The 27,073-nt window shown below is 41.6% G+C and overlaps 1 protein-coding gene across 11 annotated transcripts in view; it reads left to right on the forward strand.

Moving 5' to 3' along the window:
- The window catches only part of DOCK3 (dedicator of cytokinesis 3), a 304,174-nt gene that overhangs the window by 216,971 nt on the left and 60,130 nt on the right, over positions 1–27,073 (forward strand). For all 11 annotated transcript variants that reach the window (XR_003507883.1, XM_027523616.1, XM_027523617.1 and 8 more), the window contains 10 exons: positions 2,441–2,565; positions 4,038–4,200; positions 4,872–4,978; positions 5,519–5,690; positions 6,037–6,134; positions 9,239–9,322; positions 10,519–10,619; positions 11,747–11,828; positions 17,408–17,578; positions 20,586–20,778. Coding sequence is in view for 10 of the 11 variants with exons in the window: in XM_027523616.1 (XP_027379417.1) it covers positions 2,441–2,565; positions 4,038–4,200; positions 4,872–4,978; positions 5,519–5,690; positions 6,037–6,134; positions 9,239–9,322; positions 10,519–10,619; positions 11,747–11,828; positions 17,408–17,578; positions 20,586–20,778 (1,296 nt within the window). In the remaining variant the exon portion in view is untranslated. The remainder of the gene's footprint in view (positions 1–2,440; positions 2,566–4,037; positions 4,201–4,871; positions 4,979–5,518; positions 5,691–6,036; positions 6,135–9,238; positions 9,323–10,518; positions 10,620–11,746; positions 11,829–17,407; positions 17,579–20,585; positions 20,779–27,073) is intronic.

The following is a 27,073-nucleotide window of genomic DNA, read 5'->3' on the forward strand; positions in this document are numbered from 1 at the left end:
GCTTCCCAGAAACTATGAACTCACTCTATAAAACCAAAACAGACCAAATTCTGTTATTATCCATCTCTAAGATGATGTTCAATTTGATATTAGTATTTTATATCATACAATGCTAGGAAAAGTTTTAAATGTTCCATCTAGGGACATACTTACTATAATATGTTACCTTTTGTATAGAGCCACAGAAATTTAAAATGCTTGTACAAGCTAGAATACTGTTGCTGGTAGCCAACATCTGCTTTGAAGAGTCACATGAATTGTCTTGAGAATAACTTCCAGAGAGTGCTGATTTAAACCAGGGTAATTTTAAACAAAGCACCTATTCTTTAGATATTAAAATTCTCTATTCACTTTATGCCAAATCATCCTAGAAATTGAATAATTACTTAAGTTCCATAGAAAAGCTAATATGTAACTAAGAGGCTATTATCAGGAGAAAGCTCTGAGGTGTCTGTTCCAGTTTTTAAAAATTTAAGGTGTAACCAACTCTGATTTCCCCCATATAGTTAAGTTCCCAGTAATTTTGAATTTTACTTTCAGGGCTGATTTTTTTCATCCTCTGTTCTGACAGTAGCAAACTGATGAATTTGAGTTTTCCTTCTCCTCCTGCTTGCCTTCCCCACCCTACCTGCACACAAGTGCTCTTTTTAATGACCTGCTGCTGCTGCTAAGTCACTTCAGTCGTGTCCGACTCTGTATGACCCCATAGACGGCAGCCCACCAGGCTCCCCGGTCCCTGGGATTCTCCAGGCAAGAACACTGGAATGGGTTGCCGTTTCCTTCTCCAATGCATGAAAGTGAAGGAGGACCCAAGTAGGATTGTTCAAAAGAGGAAGATTAAAGTTCCAGACTCATCAGAATTCAAAGTAGAGGTTCTGCTCAGCCCAGGAGGAAAGTCTGTACCGACTGCAAGGATGGACCCCCTGAAGTCGGACCCACGTGCCCAGCAGTTGCATTTGCATGTGATTTTCAAGAACACATTTTCTTCTTCCCTTCGTGAAGCCTCAGGGCTATTTGTTTAGGGAAATAGCTTTCGCTTGTTAAAGTTCTCTGCATTGTCAGAGAATAATTGTTTCTCATGGACTGCTCTTTTGAGAGTATTATGTGACCAAAAAAAAAAAAAAAAAAATTGACAGTACTCATAGGGTAGGAAGGCAATATGAAGAACAGAAGGTTTGGACGTAAAGACCCCTAAAGCCCAAGATATGGGCCAGTCTTAGTCTATCACTGTTTCATGTGTAAGAGACACTCAGACACCCACAGTTAGAGAAGTGGGCAGTGCGGAAAAGAGGCTCTCATTAAGTACCTGACCAAACCAGAAAGCTTAGTAGCTCACCAAAAACAAAGCCTCTTTATGTCATTGTGATTCCAAGTAATGAACAGACTTAGATGTGCCAGTTTTTGTAGAAACTGAAGTAGAAAGAATTTGATTTCTGAACTGGTTTGCTTTGCAAGTTAATGAATTGTTCCATTAACTTTCAGTTGATTTCTTCAGGCTGCCGACACATCTCACTTTGGCCTCACCTGGTTTCCCTTGTCATTTTCTCCTTTGAAATCCCGCCCCCCCCACAGGCTTTACTTTTTTTTTTTTTTTTGCAAGTCAAAAGTCCTTCTTAGTTTGTGTTAAGTAAAATTGGTCACTTTGCGGGTTTAGAAGCTTAGAGCAGCCCATATAAGCTCCTTTTATACATGAACAGACAGTTCCATCCCCCCTTAAAGAAAAAGGCATTTGAGACTTAGGTCATTTCAGACTTGCAGCTGGTTCTGCTCCTGCCCACTCTAAAGCAGCCAGTGTGGGCTGCACGGGCTGGACTCAAAGCACAGGAGCACAACACTGTCGCCCCAGTGCTTTGGCACCTGCGCTTTTGGGGAGTCATCTGCTCCCAGAGCACTTGCTACAAAAAGAAGAAAACTTGCCCATCCAGTGACCTGCTGGCACCCCAGCAGGGAATGAAACTACGTAAGCCTCCAGAAGGAAGGAGCAGTGTATCCTCTAGGCAGACTCAGAAAGATGGAGGGCTGCCAAAAGAAAAGGTAGCAAAGAGAGGGAAAGGACGAGGAATTAGTGGTTAAGACGTAGATATGATTAAAGGAAGTGCTATTCCTTTTGATTGTAAAACCTTTCCTCTTTTGGAGGATTAGATTACAGCCATTCTTTTGGAGGGGAGAGAGGTTGAGCAGTCCCCCACAGTCTGCCTTTTCCCACCCTAGCCAAGCTGTGGTGAACAGCCTTAAGATTCAGACTTAGAGGGCACATGACTAACCCACCTGAGTACTGCTGCACTGATACCGGTGGAACATCCATTGTTATTAACCAAGCTTGGAATGCCCTGAGCACCTCCCTGAACCCTGGAGGATCCAGATGCTAGCCTTGTCCTCCACGCACATGGGGCACAGTGGCTTCTGCAGTCATGAATGCGTGACACTTCTTTCCCCGCAGGTGATATCCGCAATGACCTGTACCTCACCCTGGAGAAGGGGGATTTTGAGAGAGGGGGAAAGAGTGTTCAAAAGAATATTGAAGTGACTATGTATGTGCTTTACGCAGACGGCGAAATCTTGAAGGTAAGGTTTGCTGGTCAGTTTGAAATGGCAGCTAATCCTGTAATAATTTTAGTGTTTCTGTGGACTTTGTCCAGAGACCCATCCTCCTCAAGAGGGACTGAACTCAAATCACTTCCTAAGACTCTTCTCCACCTTAGCTTCTCTTCAGGGAAACCCTGCAGTATGCTCTGATAATGACTTCCAGGGTCATACAGCCTTTTCAGAAATTCTTCCTAGTGTCTGACCTGAATCCTTCCTGTCCTCATTTAGACCTATTCCCTACAGTTCTGTCCTACATGTTACTTTTTCAGCCACCTGTCTAGCATCCAGCTGCTTAGTTTTGGTAACTGTTATTAGGTCCCACTCGTTTGGACCTGTTATTAGGTCCTAGAGCTAATATAGAAAGTTATATTTGCTCTTTAGTAAATAGGTATACCCACTTGCTGTTACCAGGTTATGTGACAAGGAACATCAGACTCAGGCCCCCAAAGGTGATTTCCAACCAGTGCAGCACAAGGACCCTCTGACACTCTTGATTAAAAGAGAAGACCCAGAGTGCTGTTTTTCTACTTTCATTATGTCAGTTTTTCCCTTAGTCAAGTCATGGTCAAGTCCTTGGTAAATGAGAAGGCATTGTTTGCATGCCACATGGTAGAAGGCAAATCAGTCTTTTACAAACCTGGCTTCTGTGTGTTGACAGCAGCCTCATGAGGTAGGCAGAACAGCAGTGATCATCCACATTTTACAGAAGGAAAGAGGTAAACTTAGTACAGTCATCTCTCAAAGCTATTTAATAGAAAGAAATGGAGGGTAGATGTGGTATTAGAGATATGTGTGTCATTAAAAAAAACCCACCTCAAGGACTAAGGCAATTCTTGTTTGCATGAGTAATGTGGGGGTCAGCAGAGCTCTCAGCTGTTCACTCTGCCCTGTGTGGACAGGGAGCTGCTCCGGATTGTATTGCCTGCAGCTTCCCGGGGGGCATGGGACTGCATTTTCACAGTAATATTTGGAAACTGGGGTCAAGTTAAATCTGGTCTACCTTGGTTATGTCCAAGAACAGTCAGCCACAGGCAACATAAAATGCCAGTGCACCTTTGGGCTGAAGATTAGAAAACCGGTTCTCTCCGTTTTGTTATTTAATTATTTCTCTGATCTGGAAAGCTCTGTGTATGGTTGACTTCACTGAGTCCATTTCTTTCTTAATGAGGATGAAGAGTCTGCCTTAGTGATTCAGATGGCACCACTCAGCTTCCTTCAGGTGAGCTGAGTGGTGTGTGCGGTTGCCTCTGCTCCAAGGAGAACAAGGAGCACTGTGACTGCTGGCTCCTTATGCCATCTTCACAGTTGCCCCTAGAGTCTGAATTTCAGTCACCTGATAGATTTGGCCTGATGGAAAAATGAGACCCTCACAAAGGAAGAAGTGAAATGTCCAGAGAAATCCAAGGGACCCCTCCAGTATGATGGTATGTTGCTCTGCTTCTCTCTTCCAGGACTGCATCAGCTTGGGTTCAGGAGAGCCCAACAGGAGTTCCTACCACTCCTTCGTCCTCTACCACAGCAACAGTCCTCGCTGGGGAGAGATTATCAAATTGCCCATCCCCATCGACCGGTTCCGGGGCTCCCACCTGCGCTTCGAGTTCAGACACTGTTCCAGTGAGTGAGATTTCTCTCTCTACATTGCTTTGAGAATATAAATATAACTCTTCCTTCTCTGAGACAGAAATAAGAGTTTTATTAGTATCAGGGCAAGAAAATGAGGAGTTGTGTACACAGAGGTGGGATGTCATCAGAGACTCTTCTTTGGACAGTGATTCAAAAACGTGGAATCTGGGGACTTCCCTGGGTCCAGCGGTTAAGACTTTATATTCAGTTCCAGGGTTGTGGGTTCAATCCCTGGTTAGGTATTGTAACAACTTCAATGAAGACTTTAAAAATGGTCCACATCAAAAAGAAATATTTTTTAAAAATGAGATCTGATGTTGTTGGCCTTTTGTAGTGTCTGACTTGGACAGTGGATAATTGCCAGGGTCATTCCTCTTTGGGGGTTTCCTTTGTATATAGTAAACTCCTTCTTAAAGAGCCCCTGGTTTATCAAGACTAGCTATGTAGTTTCTGTTTGGTTCTAGGTAGCGTGCGTACCTTGCGATATAAATGGAAACTCAGCCTAGTACATTTCTGATCCTTCTTACCATCAGGTTGCTAACTATTTAATGAACAAAGTAAGGGACAAAGAAGTAAAGCACACAAGGTGATAAGGAAAAGGGGAATTTCTGTTGGAAAGGGAGGTGAGAGGCCGAACGACTCATGCTTGGCTCTGATTGCAGCCAAAGACAAAGGGGAAAAGAAACTCTTCGGCTTTGCATTCTCACCCTTGATGCGGGACGATGGCACCACCCTCTCCGATGACATCCATGAGCTCTACGTGTACAAGGTACGGAGCCTGAGTCTGTCCCCTGCTCAGACCACTCTCACATGTGGTTGTCGGTCAGGTGGTTCCCCCTGAGTGGGCCAGAGGATCTAGGGTGGAGTGCAGGTGGAGACAGCAGGACACCTGTGGGCAGGCTTTTGTCTTTTCCCACAGGTCACGCCAGCAGGGCCTTTGTTTCCAACTTCTCACTCCACTAGTTGTGGAAATCTGTTATTCAGCCCCTTTGTGCCATTACGGCCTTGGCTTTTACATTTGGAAACCTGCCATTTGAGACTCTGATTCTGTCAGCTATCACAGCAAAGCCGGCACGAAGTTTTCTGCACAACAGATAGAGGGCATGAGCTTCGCCATGTTTTCTTTAAAAAGGCGTGTGAGCCATTCTGGGGGAAGAAATGGAAAACACTTTTAAAGTGCTTAGGAAACACCCTTCTAACAGGACCTGAGGTCCAAGGTCCAGCCTCAAGAACCCAAAATCCCTGGGACTGATGTTTTACATGTGGCATGGTTCCAGAAATATTCTGTGTTCTCTACTTATGCCTACAGTGTGATGAGAATAGCACGTTTAACAACCACGCTCTGTACCTGGGCCTGCCCTGCTGCAAAGAGGATTACAATGGCTGCCCTAACATCCCCTCCAGCCTCATCTTCCAGCGCAGCACCAAAGAGTCTTTCTTCATTTCCACACAGCTCTCTTCCACCAAGCTCACCCAGAACGGTAGGCCAGGTGCCTGCGGGGTGGAGCCCTGCACTGTCCCCACTTGCTGCTTCATGTTGCTGGTATTTGTCAAGAGACAGAAATTGTTGCTTCTGCTTTTTCATGCCGTAGTGAGGGAATTCTTCTCATTCGAAGTTTAGGGAATCACTTGGTAATAGCAAGCTAAGGGGTTTTCCGTGGTTTTACAGATGTGTCTGTAGCCTTGATCACAGCACTCTGGAGGCTGTTTCACTGCTTCCAGCTATTTCTGTCTCTCTAGATCCCACCCACCCTTGGCAGGGGGAGTCTAGGCTTTGCTTGCCCATGACATAGCCAGGGTTCACCATTTTTGGGGCTTGCTTCCTAGTGGACCTCCTTGCTCTGCTGAAATGGAAGGCCTTTCCAGACCGGATCATGGACATCCTTGGGCGGCTGCGGCATGTCAGTGGGGAGGAAATTGTTAAGGTATGGCTTTCACCTAGTTCACACGTGCTAGCTGAGCAAGAATCTGGGCAGAGGGCCTTACTTCCCCTTGATTTCTGCCTATAAGCCCCTGAGACCACTTTTTAAGGTATATAGTTAAGTGAGTAGAGATAAAGTTATTTTTATTTTTTTCAATTAGCTTCTTTCTTTAAAGTAGGTATCACATCAGGTTTATTACCTTTTAGAAACTATATTTAATTTTTAAACCCTATTTTCTGGCTTGTTTTTCTTCCCAGAAAGCAAAGTGATAATTAAAGGGCAGCCTCTCAGAAACAGTCCCAGTGTGGGCTGCCACCTGCATGCCTCTAGGTCTCCGCTCGCTTCCTCTCTCTGCTTACTCTGTAAACCTCTACCACAAACCCAGCCTGGTGTCCTCCTGGCCCCACTCTCTGGATTATCTAGAATAACTCTAAATATTCTCCATGAACTGGAACTCCTGATTTTGCCCAGTCTCTCACTTAAGAGTCCAGACCAGAGAACTCTACCCTCCTCTCTGCCTCAACGGCTTTTTTGTGTGTGTGTGTGTGTGTGTGTTTTCAAATATTGAATGTACAGCTCCTTTGATAATTATAGCTATTTGAGACAGAAATGGAGTTTAAAATGCTGTATTTCAAAAACTATGAAGACATCGTATAGAAAAACTGATTTTAAAGTTCTAGATGTCCTTCTTCATTTTACCTTTGGAGTTGCTTTTAAGACAGAAATCTGTTTTCCCCAGAGCAAACTATTATATATAAATTTATTTTGAAAATAAAATTTACAGTGTAGTACTATGATCCAGAAATATCAGCAGTTCTAAAGCTGGACAGAGAAGAAAAAAGTTTAATCCTTTTTTCCCTCTGCCCCACCCTGTCTCAGCATCTATTTGTTGTTGTTTTTTTTTTAATTATTTTTTTCTAAATTTTTAAAAGAAAATCCATCCTGAACCCTCCTCCCTCCTCCCTCCCCATACCATCCCTCTGGGTCGTCCCAGTGCACCAGTCCCAAGCATCCAGCATCGTGCATTGAACCTGGACTGGCATCTCGTTTCATACATGACATTTCACATGTTTCAATGCCATTCTCCCAAATCTTGCCACCCTCTCCCTCTCCCACAGAGTCCATAAGACTGTTCTATACATCAGTGTCTCTTTTGCTGTCTCGTATACAGGGTTATCGTTACCATCTTTCTAAATTCCATATATATGCATTAGTATACTGTATTGGTGTTTGTCCTTCTGGCTTACTTCACTCTGTATAATAGGCTCCAGTTTCATCCACCTCATTAGAACTGATTCAAATGTATTCTTTTTAATGGCTGAGTAATACTCCATTGTGTATATGTACCACAGCTTTCTTATCCATTCATCTGCTGATGGACATCTAGGTTGCTTCCATGTCCTGGCTATTATAAACAGTGCTGCGATGAACATTGGGGTACACGTGTCTCTTCATGTGCTTTTGTGACACTTCCCACCTAACGGCCTGAGCAAACTGACAGCAACACTGCCCAACCCCAGTTGTTACCCTAGGGCTTCTCCACACTGTGTAGAAGCCAGGTGTTTGCCCACCTGACTTGAGCTCAAGAAGAACCCCAGGCACTTCCCGATGGTGAAAGCCTGGTAGGTGGATTCTGCACAATGGACTGAACTCAACTGAGGAGAATGGACATGCTTTGGGTGATTAGCAAGCGCAGTGGAATGTAGGCTAGAGATTCAATTTCAGAAAGGCACCTTGTCCATGAGTGGACATTCTTGGCTCCGTCATTGCAGGGATCAAATCTGTTACCACTGCACTGTCTGTGCTTTCATTTTACAGCTCCATTGACTCAGTAATACACAACATGGTGTCTCCACATGAGAAATAATTTTAAAGTCTGTGTATTTCTTTGTACTTTTATGAAGTCTTATATGAATTTTGTGTTAATTGATCAGAGTATCATAAATTTTTAAAAGAACTCTTTATACAAACAAGCTTTTGAAACTTTATACAAACTAGTTTTGAAACTTAAGATAAATTTACACTCAGGGCATTGTTTCCTTCTAAACATATTAATAATTTCACCAGTAGAGCAGACCACATACTATGAAAACTCTGTGATCTTTTTAAGGGTGAGTTGTTACATTCCCGACAAGAGAACATCCTACCAGTATTTCTGGTTTTAGCATCAGTATTTTTCTCAAGCCAGCCAGGAGAGAATGTAAAGGGAATATGCTATCATTTTAATTATTTTTTACTTTTTATTGGAAAATTTCAAGCATCCAAAGATGCAGACAGAATAAATAACCCTACACGTCCCTGTCGTTCATCCCTGACTGTCACCAACCCCTGGCCAGTCCTGCCCGTAAATCCCTCATCCATGCCTTCTACCTTATGTTGTTTTCAAGCAAGTTGTAAACATTATATCATTAAATTACATTTTGACCAACAGAGTATTAGGTTTGATTTTTGAAGACTGGGAGCATCCATGAATATTTATTATTCTCTCCCTGGACTTTGGCATCTTAGAAAGAAAAAGGCACCTGCTCAAAAAAAGAAAATGTTGTCTCCAGATCTTTTACCCTCTTTGACATCCCTCATCAGCTGCATTCTCTCTTCTACTGGGATACTAATTTCTAGACCAAAAAATAAGTTTCTGTAGGTAAGGCCTAGCTTGTCACATCCTTATCCAGATGTCCTCTACAGAGTTAGGTCATAGTAGACAATAAGAGACTACTGAATTTCGGGGTCCCAGGAAAGTAGGCACTTTTTCTCAAAATGAATTTGACATCAAAATCAGTTAGATTTCCTTCAAGATTGCTATTCTTCATGGGTGGTCTAAATTTTTTAGGTAATTGCTCTTTCTTATAAGTTTAGCACTTACCCAACAGGAAGAGCCTCTTTAGGTCTCTCTTAGGGCCCTTGGGCTGTAATCAAACACCCAAAGTTCACCTAGTTATTTCTTGGCTAGGTGGAGATGGAATACCAGGTTATTTTTAAGTGGTAGTGTGAGGTCTTAGGAGATCTTTGATTTTGTTTGTTTGGGAGATAAATTCATTGGTGTTTGAATGTCTGACCATGTGTCCAAGGTCCTAGACCTGAGCCCTCTGGTTTTTATGCTGTTGCAGTTTCTGCAGGACATCTTAGATACACTCTTTGTGATTTTGGATGATAACACAGAGAAATATGGCCTGCTGGTATTTCAGTCTTTGGTAAGTCTTACCTTTCCTGATTTCTATTGATTATTCCTGTCACATACTTTTTAAAAATCTGAGGAAAGCAGTTTATTTGAGTGAGTCGGCACAAAATGTAGATGTTCCCAACAGGAAAGGGACTGATGAGTGTCACCAGGCAAGACCAACAACCTGCCTACCTGGAAAATCCCTATATGAGCTAATCTGGACCTCTGCTTTGTGGTTTTGATACTCAGTCTCATACTATCGCAGGGTTGCTGAAATAGTGACCTACACCAACAAAAGGCCCAGAGACCAATAAAGGAAACAAGACAGCTCGTTTTCCACTTACAAAGTAGATACAGAAATTTTTCTGGTGGTCCAGTGGTTAAGACTGCACTCCCAATGCAAGGGGCCTGGGTTCAATACCTGTTTAGGAAACTAGATCTCACATGCCACAACTGAAGATCCTGAGTGCCACAACTAAGACCCAGCACAGCCAAGTAAATAAATATTAAAAACGAAAACAAAGGATATAACCACCAGAAAAACAGAGACTCTCTGTGCTGGTCTGAGCATCACACCCTCTCCCTGTAAACAGTTGTCTGGGAACCAGAGTCTCAGAAGGTTGCTCAGTGAGAAAAGACAGTGATCTGAATATTTAGTGCATTTTGTTGAACATGTCCAGTCCTCCAGGAGGACTATTATTCAAGGACAACCAGGTACTCTAAAATCTGTATGATAGATGAGCAACAGAGGCAAGAGTTAGAGTGATATTTTTCAAAGTTTGTTTCTCTGACTTTTCTTCTTGCCTCCCTGGCCAACCAACCCTAATTGCTGAAGGGTGCAACCTTTCATAGGATGATTTGGCTCAGAGGACAATATTTTTTTCTCTCTTTTCCAAGTGTTTGAGACACCTTAATGTTTGTGCCACAACACAGATATTGTTTTGTCTTCCCTTGGTCCATATTATACCACTGAGCATTATTGTCAAGAGAGAAGGTCAAAGTCGCTGGTGTTGACAAATGAGTCCCAAGTTTGGAATGGGAGGCCAGGGTTGTTAGCAATAGTACAAACATGACAGAAATACATACCTGGAGTGGCAGTCTTACATTCACTGGAAACACTGGAGAAAACACTTGTAGTTTGCCATTCCTTGAAGAATCAAGAGTTGTTTTCTTCTGGGGGTAGGTTTGAGGCCTCCGCTGAATTCTGCTACACCTTGTCTCTCCCAGGTATTCATCATCAACCTGCTCCGAGACATCAAATATTTCCACTTCCGACCTGTAATGGACACGTACATCCAGAAGCACTTTGCTGGAGCCCTGGCATACAAGTAAGTTGCATTTGGCATCATCATTGGGACTTGTGTTTGACTAGAAAGACAGGCTTTTGCCATTGAGAATGATGTTACCTGTGGGCTTTCTGCTGACATTCTATACTATAGTTTATTGCATAGTTTTCATACTTTTCCTTCTAAGAAATGATGGAAGAGCTGCTAAAAATGTCTTGTTTTTTCAGTAAGAAGCATGTGAATAGCTAAATATAGCATCCACAAATAATATCAAAGGAAAGAAAAGACAGTCAATAAAAGAGATAATACAAAGAGTAAACATGGAAAGCACTCACAGGTTATCTAAAGCCATTAGAGCAATTTTAAAAGTTGCCATGTTATTCTATGGAATGAACATAAGTTTTGAAGAGTTAAAACCTGAAGGGTGGTGAAGCTGTGGAATCACTGGACTCTGATACTTTGATGTCACTTTGGAGAGAGCAGGCACTGTGCTATATATTTTACACGTGTCATCTCATTAGAATTCACAATAATTTGAGAGGTACTATTGTTGCCTATATTTTAAATGAAGAGAGTGAGAACAGAGAGCTCACATAACTTGCTCAAGGATGCAGAGCTCGAGACTGATATGCCCCAGATGTGAACCCTGCTGTCTGCAGAGGGCCTGTTCTCTTGACCTCTGAATTCTTTGGCCATGTATATGCGCAGACTTTCTGACCCTGTAGTCCCATGCCACTCAGATAACTTGGTCCTAAGGAAATAAGATGATTGGGACAGCAAGGAGGGGCACAAGGGACCATACACCTTTATTCAGAGCCTGCTATTTACTAGTCATTGTTGTATATTCTGGAGACTTAGCAGTTTTCAACAAAGAAAACACACATCCAGCCCATGACTTTGGGAAAACTTTATTGTAATCAAAAGAAATGTGTCTCAAGGGAAGTGGGAAAGAATGACTCCAACTGCTGATTGAAATGTGGCATCTCTTGGTCAGGAGTGTTGTCTGGTCCCAGGTGGTCTAAAGATTCCACAGCTGTAATGAATCCATCGGTCCATTCTAGCTCGTCAGCAGTATATTATTTCCTCTATGGCTAATTTAGGACTGCAGGTATTTCAGGCTGCATTGCTTTTGGATTAAAGTGGGGTTTCTGGACTGTTGTTTTTCCCAGGGAGCTAATCCGCTGTTTGAAGTGGTACATGGACTGCTCAGCAGAACTGATTCGTCAGGACCACATTCAGGAAGCCATGCGGGTAATGTCCTGAGAAGGGCCCACCCCTGCAGAGCTTTGCAAGTAACCTCCGTGGAGTAGAGTACAGGACAAGTGTAGACAGCGTGGAATGACTGCCTTGATCCACCTAACTGCCCTTTCCTCACTTTGATTTTGCCCTAAAAGGTCTTTATTCCTCATAATTTTATCTGAGAGCAGGAGGGAGGGATGATGTACCTGCGGCTCGTAGTCATCCCCACTGCCTCGTTTCTACCCTTAGCGTCAGTCTTTGCTTCCACTGGCTGAAGTATCGTATCTCCTTCTAAGCCAGTGTTGGTTAGAAATAAGCCAACATTGATTAGAAATAAGATTATCTAATACTTTCCGCTTCTTCAGTGTTTACTGAACATGGTATTTTATATAACTGTTTTAAGTAAAAAGAACTGAGTGAATGCACTGTATGTGGATATGTTGAGAAGAAGATAATCTTAAAGCCATGATCAGGCAGCCCTTTGCAGTGCTGGACAGCTCCCCTTTCCAGGGGACTGTCCGCACTGTGAGTTAACTACACTTTCTGGTAACTCGTTTTCTCATGACTGCTGCTTCTGCTGTAGAGAACCACCTATGAGAATGTTGATTCCCCTCTTGCTCAGCAGTTCTCCATATTAACAATTTTTAAAAAAAAAAACTCATATCCTCTGAGAACTCACTTATAGCAAGTTCATGTTTTCTGTCTTTCCTTTCATCCCTATCTTTTCTTGTTCTTGAGTCACTTGTTTTAAGTTTATTTTTAACCATGTCTTTCCCACCCTTTCTAGTTAGTAATAAAAGAAGAATGGCAGCAAAGTAGTTCTGCTTTTTCTCTGTCCTCTTTGAATATCTCACCGTCTGCTCTAAGTACTATAGTGGGCCTATGCTTGTGTTATTCGTGTGGTAACAGTTCAAACACATGTTCTCCTAAGCATCATCAGTTTAAAGAGGCGAAATCAAATCATAAATCTGTATTTTCCCTGCCTGTTCTCAGCACATTCTATAAAAGCCTGAGGCCTCAAGTCTCACTTCTGACCTTCATGCAATACGTGTTGGCTGAGCAAACAGCATGTCATGGCTGCTGAGATGCAGAGAGGAGTAAGACTGCCCTTTCCCCTGGAAGAACACATCCCCTGTGTCCTAAAGGGAATTAGGCTCAAACACAGGTGTAGAACAGAGTGCCAAGTGTGATGTGAGGGTAGGGCCTGGATTCTGTTCTTCTCTGAACCCCAGCATCTGTGAGGTTCCCTGCATAATTGAGGGGTACACGTGGAGTTAAATGCAAAAAGTTCTGTGTGAGTTCAGAAATTAATTGCTTAAAGCCTTGGAGATGGTATCTTAGTTTTCTTCTAAGAGTCATTCATTCAGCCAATATTGCTTGATACCTGCCATGTGTCAGACATTGGGTTACCTACTGGGGATTCATCAGGAACCCACACAGAAAGGTTCGGCCTTAATAGCACCTCCATTCAAGTGGGGAAAAGGCAGACAATAAACATGTCCAACAGATAAACCATACAAAGATAAACATACAAAGTCAGTGAGAAAAAAATTAATTATGCTATTAAAGAAATAAATAGGATTTTGGCATAGAATGGCTGGAGAGGAGGTTTTACTTCACATCAAGAGTTTAGGAAAAGCTTCTTTGAGGAGGTGGCCAGAGCTCCATATTTCATCCTTGGAAAAGTTTTTCTTCAGTGCTTCATGACTCTGCCTTTCCAGTGTCTGGGAGATCTTTAGCCTTTCTTTGATTAGAATGTATAGAATCTTGAATTCTCTTAAAAGAGAATTACTCAGCTCATAAGCATGGGCCAATCTCCAGGGGCTCCTCAAAATCAGATTCTGCTCCCAACACATGTTATGGGAGTTCTGTCTCCTGTATTGTTCATAAACTGTTGATGGCAGGTGTCCTGGTCTGGGAGAGGATGGTGAATGGGTGTGTTGGGTCTGCCAGCTCCTGTGCAACTAGAGGCCAGTTTTCTCCAAACTGGACCCCTGGTGAGATGGCTGGCACATGTCAGGTGCCAGCTGTTTCTCAAAGATGCAGAAGACTTCTTAAAGTACTCTTCCTTCTTGGAATAAATTTAAGAGAGGTTCTTATATCATTGCCTATGTAGCCTTTTGTTTCTAGACCCGAGAAAAATGAGAGAAATTTAATTTTCTTTTGATCCTGTATCTTCTTGAATTCAGCTGCTTCCATAATAGTCTATGGTTATTCACTTCCATAGCTACATGAAATAATTTGGCAATTCTCTCAGTACATAGATACTTACTGCTCAAGGACCATTTGGACTTTTGAGGAAAGGTTTTAAAAATTAAAGTAAAAAACATTTTTCTAATTTAAAAAGATTAAAGTACTTCCCTACTATGTATAAAAGAGATAAGTAATAATAACCTGCTGTATAGCACAGGGAACTCTACTCAGTACTCTGTAATGGCCAACGTGGGAAAAGAATCTTAAAAAAAAAAAAGTATCAGATCAGATCAGTCACTCAGTCGTGTCCGACTCTTTGCGACCCCATGAATTGCAGCACGCCAGGCCTCCCTGTCCATTACCAACTCCTGGAGTTCACTCAGACTCACGTCCATCGAGTCAGTGATGCCATCCAGCCATCTCATCCTCTGTCGTCCCCTTCTCCTCCTGCCCCCAATCCCTCCCAGCATCAGAGTCTTTTCCAATGAGTCAACTCTTCGCATGAGGTGGCCAAAGTACTGGAGTTTCAGCTTTAGCATCATTCCTTCCAAAGAAATCCCAGGGCTGATCTCCTTCAGAATGGACTGGTTGGATCTCCTTGCAGTCCAAGGGACTCTCAAGAGTCTTCTCCAACACCACAGTTCAAAAGCATCAGTTCTTCGGCGCTCAGCCTTCTTCACAGTCCAACTCTCACATCCATACATGACCACAGGAAAAACCATAGCCTTGACTAGACGGACCATTGTTGGCAAAGTAATGTCTCTGCTTTTGAATATGCTATCTAGGTTGGTCATAACTTTCCTTCCAAGGAGTAAGCGTCTTTTAATTTCATGGCTGCAGTCACCATCTGTAGTGATTTTGGAGTCCAGAAAAATAAAGTCTGACACTGTTTCCACTGTTTCCCCATCTATTTCCCATGAAGTGATGGAACCGGATGCCATGATCTTTGTTTTCTGAATGTTGAACTTTAAGCCCACTTTTTCACTCTCCACTTTCACTTTCATCAAGAGGCTTTTTAGTTCCTCTTCACTTTCTGCCATAAGGGTGGTGTCATCTGCATATCTGAGGTTACTCATATTTCTCCCCGTAATCTTGATTCCAGCTTGTGTTTCTTCCAGTCCAGTGTTTCTCATGGTGTACTCTGCATATAAGTTAAATAAACAGGGTGACAATATGCAGCCTTAATGAACTCCTTTTCCTATTTGGAACCAGTCTGTTGTTCCATGTCCAGTTCTAACTGTTGCTTCCTGACCTGCATACAAAGTTCTCAAGAGGCAGATCAGGTGGTCTGGTATTCCCATCTCTTTCAGAATTTTCCACACTTTATTGTGATCCACACAGTCAAAGGCTTTGGCATAGTCAATAAAACAGAAATAGATGCTTTTCTGGAACTCTCTTGCTTTTTCCATGATCCAGCAGATGTTGGCAATTTGATCTCTGGTTCCTCTGCCTTTTCTAAAACCAGCTTGAACATCAGGAAGTTCACGGTTCACATATTGCTGAAGCCTGGCTTGGAGAATTTTGAGCATTACCTTACTAGCATGTGAGATGAGTGCAATTGTGTGGTAGTTTGAGCATTCTTTGGCATTGCCTTTCTTTGGGATTGGAATGAAAACTGACCTTTTCCAGTCCTGTGGCCACTGCTGAGTCTTCCAAATTTGCTGGCCTATTGAGTGCAGCACTTTCACAGCATCATCTTTCAGGATTTGGAATAGCTCAACTGGAATTCCATCACCTCCACTAGCTTTGTTCGTAGTGATGCTTTCTAAGGCCAACTTGACTTCACATTCCAGGATGTCTGGCTCTAGGTCAGTGATCACACCATCGTGATTATCTGGGTCGTGAAGATCTTTTTTGTACAGTTCTTCTGTGTATTCTTGCCATCTCTTCTTAATATCTTCTGCTTCTGTTAGGTCCATACCATTTCTGTCCTTTTATCGAGCTCATCTTTGCATGAAATGTTCCTTTGGTATCTCTGATTTTCTTGAAGAGATCCCTAGTCTTTCCCATTCTGTTGTTTTCCTCTATTTCTTTGCATTGATCTCTGAGGAAGGCTTTCTTATCTCTTCTTGCTATTCTTTGGAACTCTGCATTCAGATGTTTATATCTTTCCTTTTCTCCTTTGCTTTTCACTTCTCTTCTTTTCACAGCTATTTGTAAGGCCTCCCCAGACAGCCATTTTGCTTTTTTGCATTTCTTTTCCATGGGGATGGTCTTGATCCCTGTCTCTTGTACAATGTCACGAACCTCATTCCATAGTTCATCAGGCACTCTATCTATCAGATCTAGTCCCTTAAATCTATTTCTCACTTCCACTGTATAATCATAAGGGATTTGATTTAGGTCATACCGGAATGGTCTAGTGGTTTTCCCTACTTTCTTCAATTTAAGTCTGAATTTGGCAATAAGGAGTTCATGGTCTGAGCCACAGTCAGCTCCTGGTCTTGTTTTTGCTGACTGTATAGAGCTTCTCCATCTTTGGCTGCAAAGAATATAATCAGTCTGATTTCGGTGTTGACCATCTGGTGATGTCCATGTATAGAGTCTTCTCTTGTGTTGTTGGAAGATAGTGTTTGCTATGACCAGTGCATTTTCTTGGCAAAACTCTATTAGTCTTTGCCCTGCTTCATTCCGTATTCCAAGGCCAAATTTGCCTGTTAGTCCAGGTGTTTCTTGACTTCCTACTTTTGCATTCCAGTCCCCTATAATGAAAAGGACATCTTTTTTGGGTGTTAGTTCTAAAAGGTCTTGTAGGTCTTCATAGAACCATTCAGCTTCAGCTTCTTCAGCGTTACTGGTTGGAGCATAGACTTGGATTACTGTGCTACTGAATGGTTTGCCTTGGAAACGAACAGAGATCATTCTGTCGTTTTTGAGATTGCATCCAAGTACTGCATTTTGGACTCTTTTGTTGACCATGATGGCCACTCCAATATATATATAAACTGAGTCACTTTGCTATATACCAAAAACTAGTACAACACAACATTGTAAATCAACCACATGCGAATAAAAATTTTTAAAAATTTTAAAGTGCTTATCTCCAAAGTTGGAAATGTCCATCTCTCAATTTTAGTGTATAATTTGCTGGTACTCTACCCTTCACTCCTTCGTATATTAGTTCCTGACCATCTTTATGTGCTAAGTTGTTTCAGTCATGTCCAACTCTTTGCAACCCTATAGACTATAGCCTGCCAGGCTCCTCTGTCTATGGGATTCTCCAGGCAAGAATATTAGAGTGGGTTGCCATGCACTCCTCAAGGGGAATCTTCCCGACGCAGGGATTGAACCCACATCTCTTATGTCTCCTGCATTGGCAGGCAGGTTCTTTACCACTAGCGCCACCTGGGAAGCCCATCTTTAACACCTGTCTATCCTTCTTTCTCCCACACTGCCAGGCGTTGGAGTACCTTTTCAAGTTTATCGTGCAGTCAAGGATCTTGTACTCACGTGCCACCTGTGGGATGGAAGAGGAACAGTTCCGGTCCAGCATCCAAGAGCTTTTCCAGTCCATCCGGTTTGTGCTCAGTCTGGACAGCAGAAATTCAGAAACACTCCTTTTCACTCAGGTCTGTGAGCTGCAGGAAAGTTTTGCTGCTGGATTCTTGTCTGTCTTAGCAGGTGGTTTCTTTGTCCTCTGGCTTCCAAAGTCAAAGCCCTGCCAGGTTTCTATGTTTCAAGTAAGGGTTGAGGTATAAGGAAATACCTGCTAGAATAAAATGCTATTTTTACTTCAAAGCCAACTGTGTCCCAGCTTCCAAATATAAAACAGCCACGTGTCTTTATGTTGGAGAAGAAGCTTAACTTTGCCCTCTTTTGGCCAGATTTATTTAGCTGCCATACTATTAGTTGTACATGAACATCTTATTTATAAAGGATATTCAGAATGCAAAGAGAATTTTATTTCCTAGTCATTGTATTAATTTTAACAACTTCAGGTTAGCATTGATCCATTCTAGAAGTTAAAAGTGAAATTGGTTGAAAAACAGCAGAAATAACTAGAAAACTTTGGCTAAGAATTAGGATTAGATTCTATTAGAAATAGTAGCATGGAAAGGAAGTTTACTTCCTTATATTAAATATGTCTGGTCAGTTAATCAGTTACCTTTCCCATGCAACCATACCCTAGAAGGGATCAAGGATATTGTTCTTTACCCCAGTCACAAAGAGGTTATTTTTTTTCTTCCAGATAAATGTCAAGATTGTATCTAATGAATTATACTTCTTTGATTTCTTGAAGGCAATTATTACATCAAAACTTATGAACAGAGACTAGACAGCCTCTGTCACGTCCATTCATTCAGTCACTGCTAGGTCTGTCAGCACAGATATATGTTCAAATATCTCCTTTAAGATTAGAATAGTCCCAATTTTTTTTTGTTTGTTTCCCACTTGCTCCTATGTTGCCTCTAGATTCCAGTTGCCCATAGGCCCCTTGGCCCAGAGAACAAAAGAACAGCTGGGCTATAGCCTCTATAAAAGTGGAATACATCAAAGTCACCAGGTATCTCTATAAGAAAACCTCCTTCCATGGTCTCCCCTCCTGAATACCCCAGGCCAGTCATCTCTCTCCCCCAGCCTATCAGTTCCTGCCAGCCAAGACCCAGGACACCTACTCATCTCTGAGCCTGTGGAGATCTGGGGACCTCAGAGGTAGCTAGCAGAGCAAGGCAGATTTGCTTTCTGAGAACTCAGCAATGCCCTCTTCTCAATACCATGTTCCTCCCATTTCCGGATAAATAGCTTAGATCTATCCTCAGCTTAGACCTGAGTCAGAATCAGACCTGCTCCTTTGGTACCAGGCTCATGTTTCATGAGTTTCACAACCCTCAGCACGTATACAATTCAGTCAGACTTTATGTCTTTGATTCTGACCACTAGGAGATGTTATGGTGCAAGTGTCCTTCTGTCCTGGTGCCATGAGATTAGAAAATTTCACCATTTAAGAGGGCAAATCAGTTACTGTTGGTTGTTGATTGTGAAATATTACCTGCTTTTCCGGGAATTCCCTAGCAGTCCAATGGTTAGGGCTTGGCACTTTCATTAACATGGCCCCTGGTTTCACTACCAATCCCTGGTCAGGGAACTAAGGTCCTACAAGTTTTGTGATGCAGCCACAAGAAATACCTGATTCCTCCCTTTGTCTTTGTATCTAGTTTTTGTGCTGGTTCTCATTACTGAGAAATGGTGTCCTTGATATCTCAGGGAGTTATAAATCTGTCTGCAGATAGAATTCACAGTTCAGTCATGGTCCTGGCCTGAACATAGAGTGCAGTGTGACAGACCTGTTGCCCCATATAAATTTTCACTCAGTCAAGGACAGTGTCTTACTGCCTGATGAAGCAATCAGGAAAAACAGCTCTCCTCCCCTACCCTGCCACTTAGAAAGAGTGCACTCTCACCTCGTCTCAAGGCGACACTCCATTTCCCTTTGTAAATCTTGGGTTAATAATCTAAGAGGACTGAGCAGCGTGAAGAGGCTCCCATGCTATTTCCATTTAGATGAGAGAGATTGAACAAGAGCCAGCATTTATTGAAGGCCTGGTATGTGTGCCAGGCAGTCTACTGGAAATTAACCTGGTGCACCTAAACTTCTTCTTCATACCAATAGAGGAGATAAGTGATAGCCTCATCTCCATTTTATAGATGAGAAAAAGGACTAGGCAGTAACTCACCCAGGGTTATGTGGCAGATAAGTGGTAATGCTGGGATTTAAACTCATGTCTGTCCAATTTCAAAACCCATTCTCTTTCCTCTAAACTACTCTGCCTCCCAGAGGCTCTGATTGTTCTCAAGAGGCCACCTCCTGGGTCTTCCAGAGCTGAGATCCTAGGAGAGAAGTCTCCATACACACACAGACCACTTGTCTAGTCAGTCGAGGTCACTGAACTCTAGGCCAGCATCATCAGCAGTCTTCAGGATTTCACGGCTGACTACATCCACACATTCTCCCTCCGTTTTGGATTCACGCTTGAGACTGCCAGGCATCGCATGTGAAGGAAATAATTTACAAAGTCTTCAGATTTTATGGTTTCAAATAAATGTCACTATTCTGGGGAAATGGTCCAGTTTTCAGAGCTGGACTGCTGGCTGCAGGACTGTGAATGGAGTTCAGCTACTGCTGCTTGATTGTGCTCAGTTATGTTTGACCTCCCTTCTTTGAGAGTTTCCTGGCTTGAATTTGGGGCTGAAATTGGAAAGTCAAGAACTTGATCATAGAGACAGACAAATAAGTTAAATCCATTTTATGAGCAAAAACAGCTATGGATGTTAAGCTATGGAGTTAATTTCTCTATATAATTCCTTCCCTTGCCAACAAATGCCTTGGCAAGTTCTAAAGCTTCTAGTGGCCTGGATCCCAGTAAGTTCTCTTGTTTTGGTTTCCTTTTTGGTTCTCCTGCTTCAGCCCCAAGACTACTACAGGGATGGATAGAATCACAGGCCAGGGAGGAGCCTGTTCAAGACAGGGGTGCTGCAGTTACCTCTCAGCCTCTCACCACTGTGTGTCATTGTCTAAGCACACAGATGGATGCAAACCTAACTCTGAGCTAACCAGACCTTCATGTGCTTCTGCAGGCTGCACTCCTCAACTCCTTCCCGACTATCTTTGACGAGCTCCTGCAGATGTTCACTGTGCAGGAGGTGGCGGAGTTTGTGAGAGGGACTCTGGGGAGCATGCCCAGCACTGTGCACATTGGGCAGTCGATGGATGTGGTGAAGCTGCAGTCCATTGCCAGAACTGTGGATAGTCGCCTGTTTTCTTTCTCAGGTAAATCAAGTTTCTTTCTCAGGTAAATCAAGTTGGGATGAGAGTCAGACTCACCTTTCTTCCTTATCAGGGTGTTGGCCAAGTGGTAAGCAAAGGATCAGTTTTACCAGCCATCATGTGAGAAGTGAGTGGACCTTAAAATGCAGAGTTTTTGGTAAACTCTGTTAGAGAATGCAGCCAAAACCTAGGCCTACTGCCTCCCTCACAGCTTATTTCTAGGGACCCACATGAGGTGGCCTGCAGAGCAACCTCCAGGCCCACAAATCTAGCCAGCTGCCAAGAAAGGGGTCTGCCACGGCCCCAGCAGGATGAAAAAGCAGAGGGAAAGGAGGGGGAGCAAGAGAGAAAGGTCTAGCCCAAGAAGGTAGGATGAGTCAAGGAAAGAAAAGAAACCCTGAAAGGAGGCCCTGAGGACCCACTGCACTTTCTTTCCTTGCCTTGCCAGACAGACAGATTCCTTTTCCTCTCTTTGGAGGAGCCTCTAAAGGTCAGACAAAGACATAGACAGGGAGCCCTCCACACTTTAAATAGTGGTAAAAAAAACCTGCCTGCCAATGCAGGAGATGTAAGAGACGCAGGTTCAATCACTGGGAAGGAAAGTTCCCCTGGAGGGGGAAATGGCAACCCACTCCAGTATTCTTGCCTGGGAAATCCCACATCCAGAGGATTCTGGCAGGCTATAGTCCATGGCACTGGTGGCAGGGAGTCAGAAACTACTGAGCAACTGAGCACACCACACTCCAAAAGAGATTAGGAAAGCCTGACAAACATAATACGATCCGGGAGTTCCCTGCTGATGGTCCAGTGGCTAAGACTCCACACTCCCAATGCAGGGGGCATGAGTTCAATCCCTGGTCTGGGAACTAGATCCCACATGCCAGAACTAAGACCTGGTACAGTCAGAAAAATTAAAAAAAAAAAAAAAAAAACTAGGGGAAAAAAAAAGCAATATAATACAATCAACAGCCTGGACTGTCTTTCAGAAGGAACCTCTGGATTCATACCTGAAGCCACAATCAACATGATCAAATATTCAGTAGTCAGATGTTACAATCAGCATGAGTCTTGTCCTTTAAGCAGAATATCACACTGTGGAATGAACTTCTAGGGCGCAGAAATAAACCTAAAATGCTAACAAAGCAATTATTATTAGAATGTTTATAATTAGAACTTCTTGGTGGTCAAATTTTTTTGAGTTTGACTTTCAAAGTATGAGAACAATCACTTCTCAGCCCAGAGCTACACATATCTGCAGTATAAAACAAATACCCCCTTTAACCTAACAATGCCTGTGTAAGGAATTACTGAGACTAAATCTGCCGCCAAGAAACTTAGCTTTTCTCTACCTGTAACTGTTTATGGTAAGCACTTCTCTCTTCACCACTTCCTGGACTGAATATAAAATCAATGGTTTGCACAGACTTTCAAAGAAGCCACTGCATTCACTCAAGCTGTGAGCGTTGCTTCAAGCAGGTGCTTTCTTTCTTTTTTTTTTTTTTATTTATTTTTTATTGAAAGATAATTGCTTTATAGAATTTTGCTGTTTTCTGTCAAACCTCAACATGAATCAGCCATAGGTATACATATATCCCCCCCCTTTTGAACCTCCCTCCCATCTCCCTCCCCATCCCACCCTTCTAGTTGATACAAAGCCCCTGTTTGAGTTTCCTGAGCCATACAGCAAATTCCTCTTGGCTATCTATTTTACATATCGTAATGTAAGTTTCCATGTTACTCTTTCCATACATCTCACCCTCTCCTCCCCTCTCCCCATGTCCATAAGTCTATTCTGTGTCTGCTTCTCTATTGTTGCCCTGTAAATAAATTCTTCAGTACCATTTTTCTAGATTCCATATATATGTGTTAGAATACTGTATTTATCTTTCTCTTTCTGACTCACTTCACTCTGTTTAACAGGTTCTAGGTTCATCTAGCTCATCAGAACTGACTCACATGCGTTCCTTTTTATGGCTGAGTAATATTCCATTGTGTATATGTACCACAACTTCTTTATCCATTCATCTTCGATGGACATCTAGGTTGCTTCCATGTTCTAGATATTGTAAATAGTGCTGCAGTGAACAGTGGGATACATGTGTCTCTTTCAGTTTTGTTTTCCTCGGGGTATATGCCTAGGAGTGGGATTGCTGGGTCATATGGTGGTTTTATTCCTAGTTTTTTAAGCAATCTCCATAACGTCTTCCATAGTGGCTGTATCAGTTTACATTCCCACCAACAGTGCAAGAGCATCCCTTTTCTCCACACCCTTTCCAGCGTTATTGTTTGTAGACTCTTTGATGAGGGCCATTCTGACCGGTATGAGGTGATTTCTCATTGTGGATTTGATTTGCATTTCTGTAATAGTGAGCGATGTTCAGTATCTTTTCATGTGTTTGTTAGCCATCTGTATGTCTTCTTTGGAGAAATGTCTGTTTAGGTCTTTTTCCCACTTTTTGATTGGGTTGTTTGTTTTTCTGGTATTGAGTTGCATGAGCTGCTTGTATATTTTAGAAATTAATCCTTTGTCAGTTATTTCATTTGCTATTATTTTCTCCCATTCTGAGTATTGTCTTTTCACTTTGCTTATAGTTTCCTTTGCTGTGCAAAAGCTTTAAGTTTAATCAGGTCTCACTTGTTTACTTTTGTTTTTATTTCCGTTACTCCAGGAGGTGAGTCATAGAGGATCTTGCTTTGATTTATTTCTGCCTATGTTGTCCTCTAAGAGTTTTATAGTTTCTGGTCTTACATGTAGGTCTTTAATCCATTTTTACTTTATCTTTGTGTGTGGTATTAGGAAGTGTTCTAATTTCATTCTTTTACGTGTAGCTGTCCAGTTTTCCCAACACCATTTATTGAAGAGGCTGTCTTTGCCCCATTGTATATTCTTGCCTCCTTTGTCAAAAATAAGGTACCCATAGGTGCACGGGTTTATTTCTGAGCTTTCTGTCTCGTTTCATTGGTCTGCATTTCTGTTTTTGTGCCAGTACCATACTTTCTTGATGACTGTAGTTTTGTAGTATAACCTGAAGTCAGGAAGCTTGATTCCTCCAGCTCCATTCTTCTTTCTCAAGACTGCTTTGGCTGTTCGGGGTCTTTTGTGTTTCCATATGAATTGTGAACTTTTTGTTCTAGTTCTGTGAAATATGCCATTGGTAATTTGATAGGGATTACATTAAATCTGTAGATGGCATTTGGTAGTGTAGTCGTTTTCACAATATTGATTGTTCCTGCCCAGGAACATGAAATGTCTCTCCATCGGTTTATGTCATCTTATTGCTTTCATTACTGTCTTATAATTTTCTGTGTACAGTTCTTTCATCGCCTTAGGTAAATTTATTCCTAGATATTTAATTCTTTTTGTTGCAGTGGTGAATGGGATTGATTCTTTAATTGCTTTTTCTGATTTTTCATTGTTAGTACATAGAAATGCAAGTGATTTCTGTGTATTAATTTTGTATCCTGCAACTTTGCTAATTCTCTGATTAGCTCTAGTAATTTTCTGATACTATCTTTAGGGTTTTCTATGTACAGTATCATGTCATCTGCAAACAGTGAGAGCTTTACTTCTTCTTTTCTGATCTGGATTCCTCTTATTTCTTTTTCTTCTCTGATTGCTATAGCTAGGACTTCCAGAATTATGTTGAATAATAGTGGTGAAAGTAGGCACCCTTATTGTGTTCCTGATCTTAGGGGGAATGCTTTCAGTTTCTCACCATTGAGAATAATGTTTGCTATAGGCTTATCATATATGGCCTTTACTGTGTTGAGGTAGGTTCCTTCTGTGCCCGTTTTTTGAACAGTTTTAATCATAAATAGGTGCTGGATTTTGTCAAAGGCTTTTTCTGCATCTATTGAGATGATCATATGGTTTTTATCTTTCAGTTTGTGAATATGGTGTATCACATTGATTGATTTCTGTATATTGAAGAATCCTTGCATCCCTGGAATGAACCCAACTTGATCATGGTGTATGAGCTTTTTGATGTGTTGCTGAATTCTGTTTGCAAAAATTTTGTTGAGTATTTTTGCATCTATGTTCATCAGTGATATTGGCCTATAGTTTTCTTTTTTTGTGTTGTCTTTGTCTGGTTTTGGTATCAGGGTGATGGTGGCCTCATAGAATGAATTTGGAAGTGTTCCTTCCTCTGCAGTTTTTTGAAAGAGTTTTAGAAGGATAGGCATTAGCTCTTCTCTAAATGTTTGATGGGATTCTCCTGTGAAGCCATCTGGTCCTGGGCTTTTGTTTTTTTGGGAGATTTTTGATCACAGCTTCAATTTCAGTGCTTTTAATTGGGTTGTTCATAATTTCTATTTCTTCCTGGTTCAGTCTTGGAAGATTGAACTTTTCTAAGAATCTGTCCATTTCTTCCAGGGTATCTATTTTATTGCCATATAGTTCTTCATAATAGTCTCTTATAATCCTTTGTATTTCTGCATTGTCTGTTGTAACCTCTCCTTTTTCATTTCTAATTTTGTTGATTTGATTCTTCTTTTTTTCTTGATGAGTCTGGCTAAAGGTTTGTCAATTTTGTTTATCTTGTCAAAGAACCAGTTTTTAGTTTTATTAATCTTTACTATTGTTTCTTTCATTTCTTTTTCATTTATTTCTACTCATATCTTTATGATTTCTTTCCTTCTACTAATTTTGGGGTGTTTTTTTGTTCTTTTTCCCATTGTTTTAGGTGTAAAGTTAGGTTGTCTATTCGATGTTTTTCTTGTTTCTTGAGGTAGGATTGTATTCCCTCTTAGAACTGCTTTTGCTGCATCCCATAGGTTTTGAGTTTTCGTGGTTTCATTGTCATTTGTTTCTAGCAAGTTTTTTATTTCCCTTTTGATTTCTTCAGTAACCTGTTGGTTATTTAGAAACGTGTTGTTTAATCTCCATGTGTTTGTGTTTCTTACAGTTTTTTTTCTTGTAATTGATATCTAGTCTCATAGCTTTGTGGTCAGAGAAGATGCTTGATATGATTTCAGTTTTCTTAAATTTACTGAGGTTCGATTTGTGACCCAAAATGTGGTCTTTCCTGGAGAATGTTCCATGTGCACTTGAGAAGAAGGTGTATTCTTCTGCATTTGGATGCATTTGATATCCTGAAGATATCAATGAGATCCATCTCATCTAATGTATCATTTAAGACTTGTGTTTCCTTATTAATTTTCTGTTTTGATGATCTGTCCATTGGTGTGAGTGGGGTGTTAAAGTCTCCTACTATTATTGTGTTACTGTCAGTTTCTCCTTTTATGTCTGTTAGTGTTTGTCTTATGTATTGAGGTGCTCCTATGTTGAACAAGCAGGTTCTTTCTGAGTGTATGGGAAGGCGGACAGCAGACTGCCCTCATTGATATACTTTATTTCTAATACTTTTGCATGTACTTGCTGCTTCTTATAATCACTTAAGAAAAATTGTTTTTATATGGCTGGAACTATGTAATTGGATTTGGCGATAACAAGCCACCACCAAATTTTCACTTGCATCTCACGTTCATTGAATGCCTGAGCTGCAGCATCTTTCCTGAGGCCGAAGGACTTTTACCAGTGATGTCTTAAAACTAACCCTTACATTTCTCAGAGCATATCAGTTTGGTTTCTTGATCAGCAGATTCCAATAACAAACTGCTATTTTGTCTGCAGGCAGCTATTGGTTGTTACAAATCCTGCTCTATTGGCATTTTGGTGTACAAAGGACAGTAGGGACTTCTCTTTTATCCAAGCGTCCTTTTAAACATATAATAGTTGTCACTCCATTTTATTTCAACATGTTCTAAATATTTGACAAGGCAGTTCCCCAGATCTCCTGTATATCACGTAATTTGTCTTTTGCTGATAAAGATTTTCATTCTGAATTTCATCTAGAATACTTAATTATGATCAAATATGAACAACAAATCCAAAATACCGTGACTTGCTTGTGTTACTGGTAGTCTGACTGAATCATGCTGACTGGCTGTGGTGCCACTTTAATCACACAGTCATTGACCACATAGGAGTGCAAGACACCAGAAACATGTCCACACTTATATTTCACCTTGTCTTCTCACCACACCTGTGAAGTAAATGCAGAAGGGGGCTGTTAGCACCTCATTTGTATAGATGGGAGAAATCAAACCTGTAGAAGGAATCAACCTGCCTAAAGTCTTAGAGTGAATTGATAAAAGAGCTTGATTTAGTATTTAACCTTCCTGAATTTGGAGTTCTAAATATAGTCACCCCCTGATGAAGATACTTTTAGGCAGCATTGAAGAAGAAAGAAAAGAGAACTATTTTAATGTATGCAGTAGGACTGGCAAAGAGGTT

Source organism: Bos indicus x Bos taurus, chromosome 22 (assembly GCF_003369695.1).
Source record: "Bos indicus x Bos taurus breed Angus x Brahman F1 hybrid chromosome 22, Bos_hybrid_MaternalHap_v2.0, whole genome shotgun sequence".
Classification (NCBI taxonomy): Eukaryota; Metazoa; Chordata; class Mammalia; order Artiodactyla; family Bovidae; genus Bos; species Bos indicus x Bos taurus.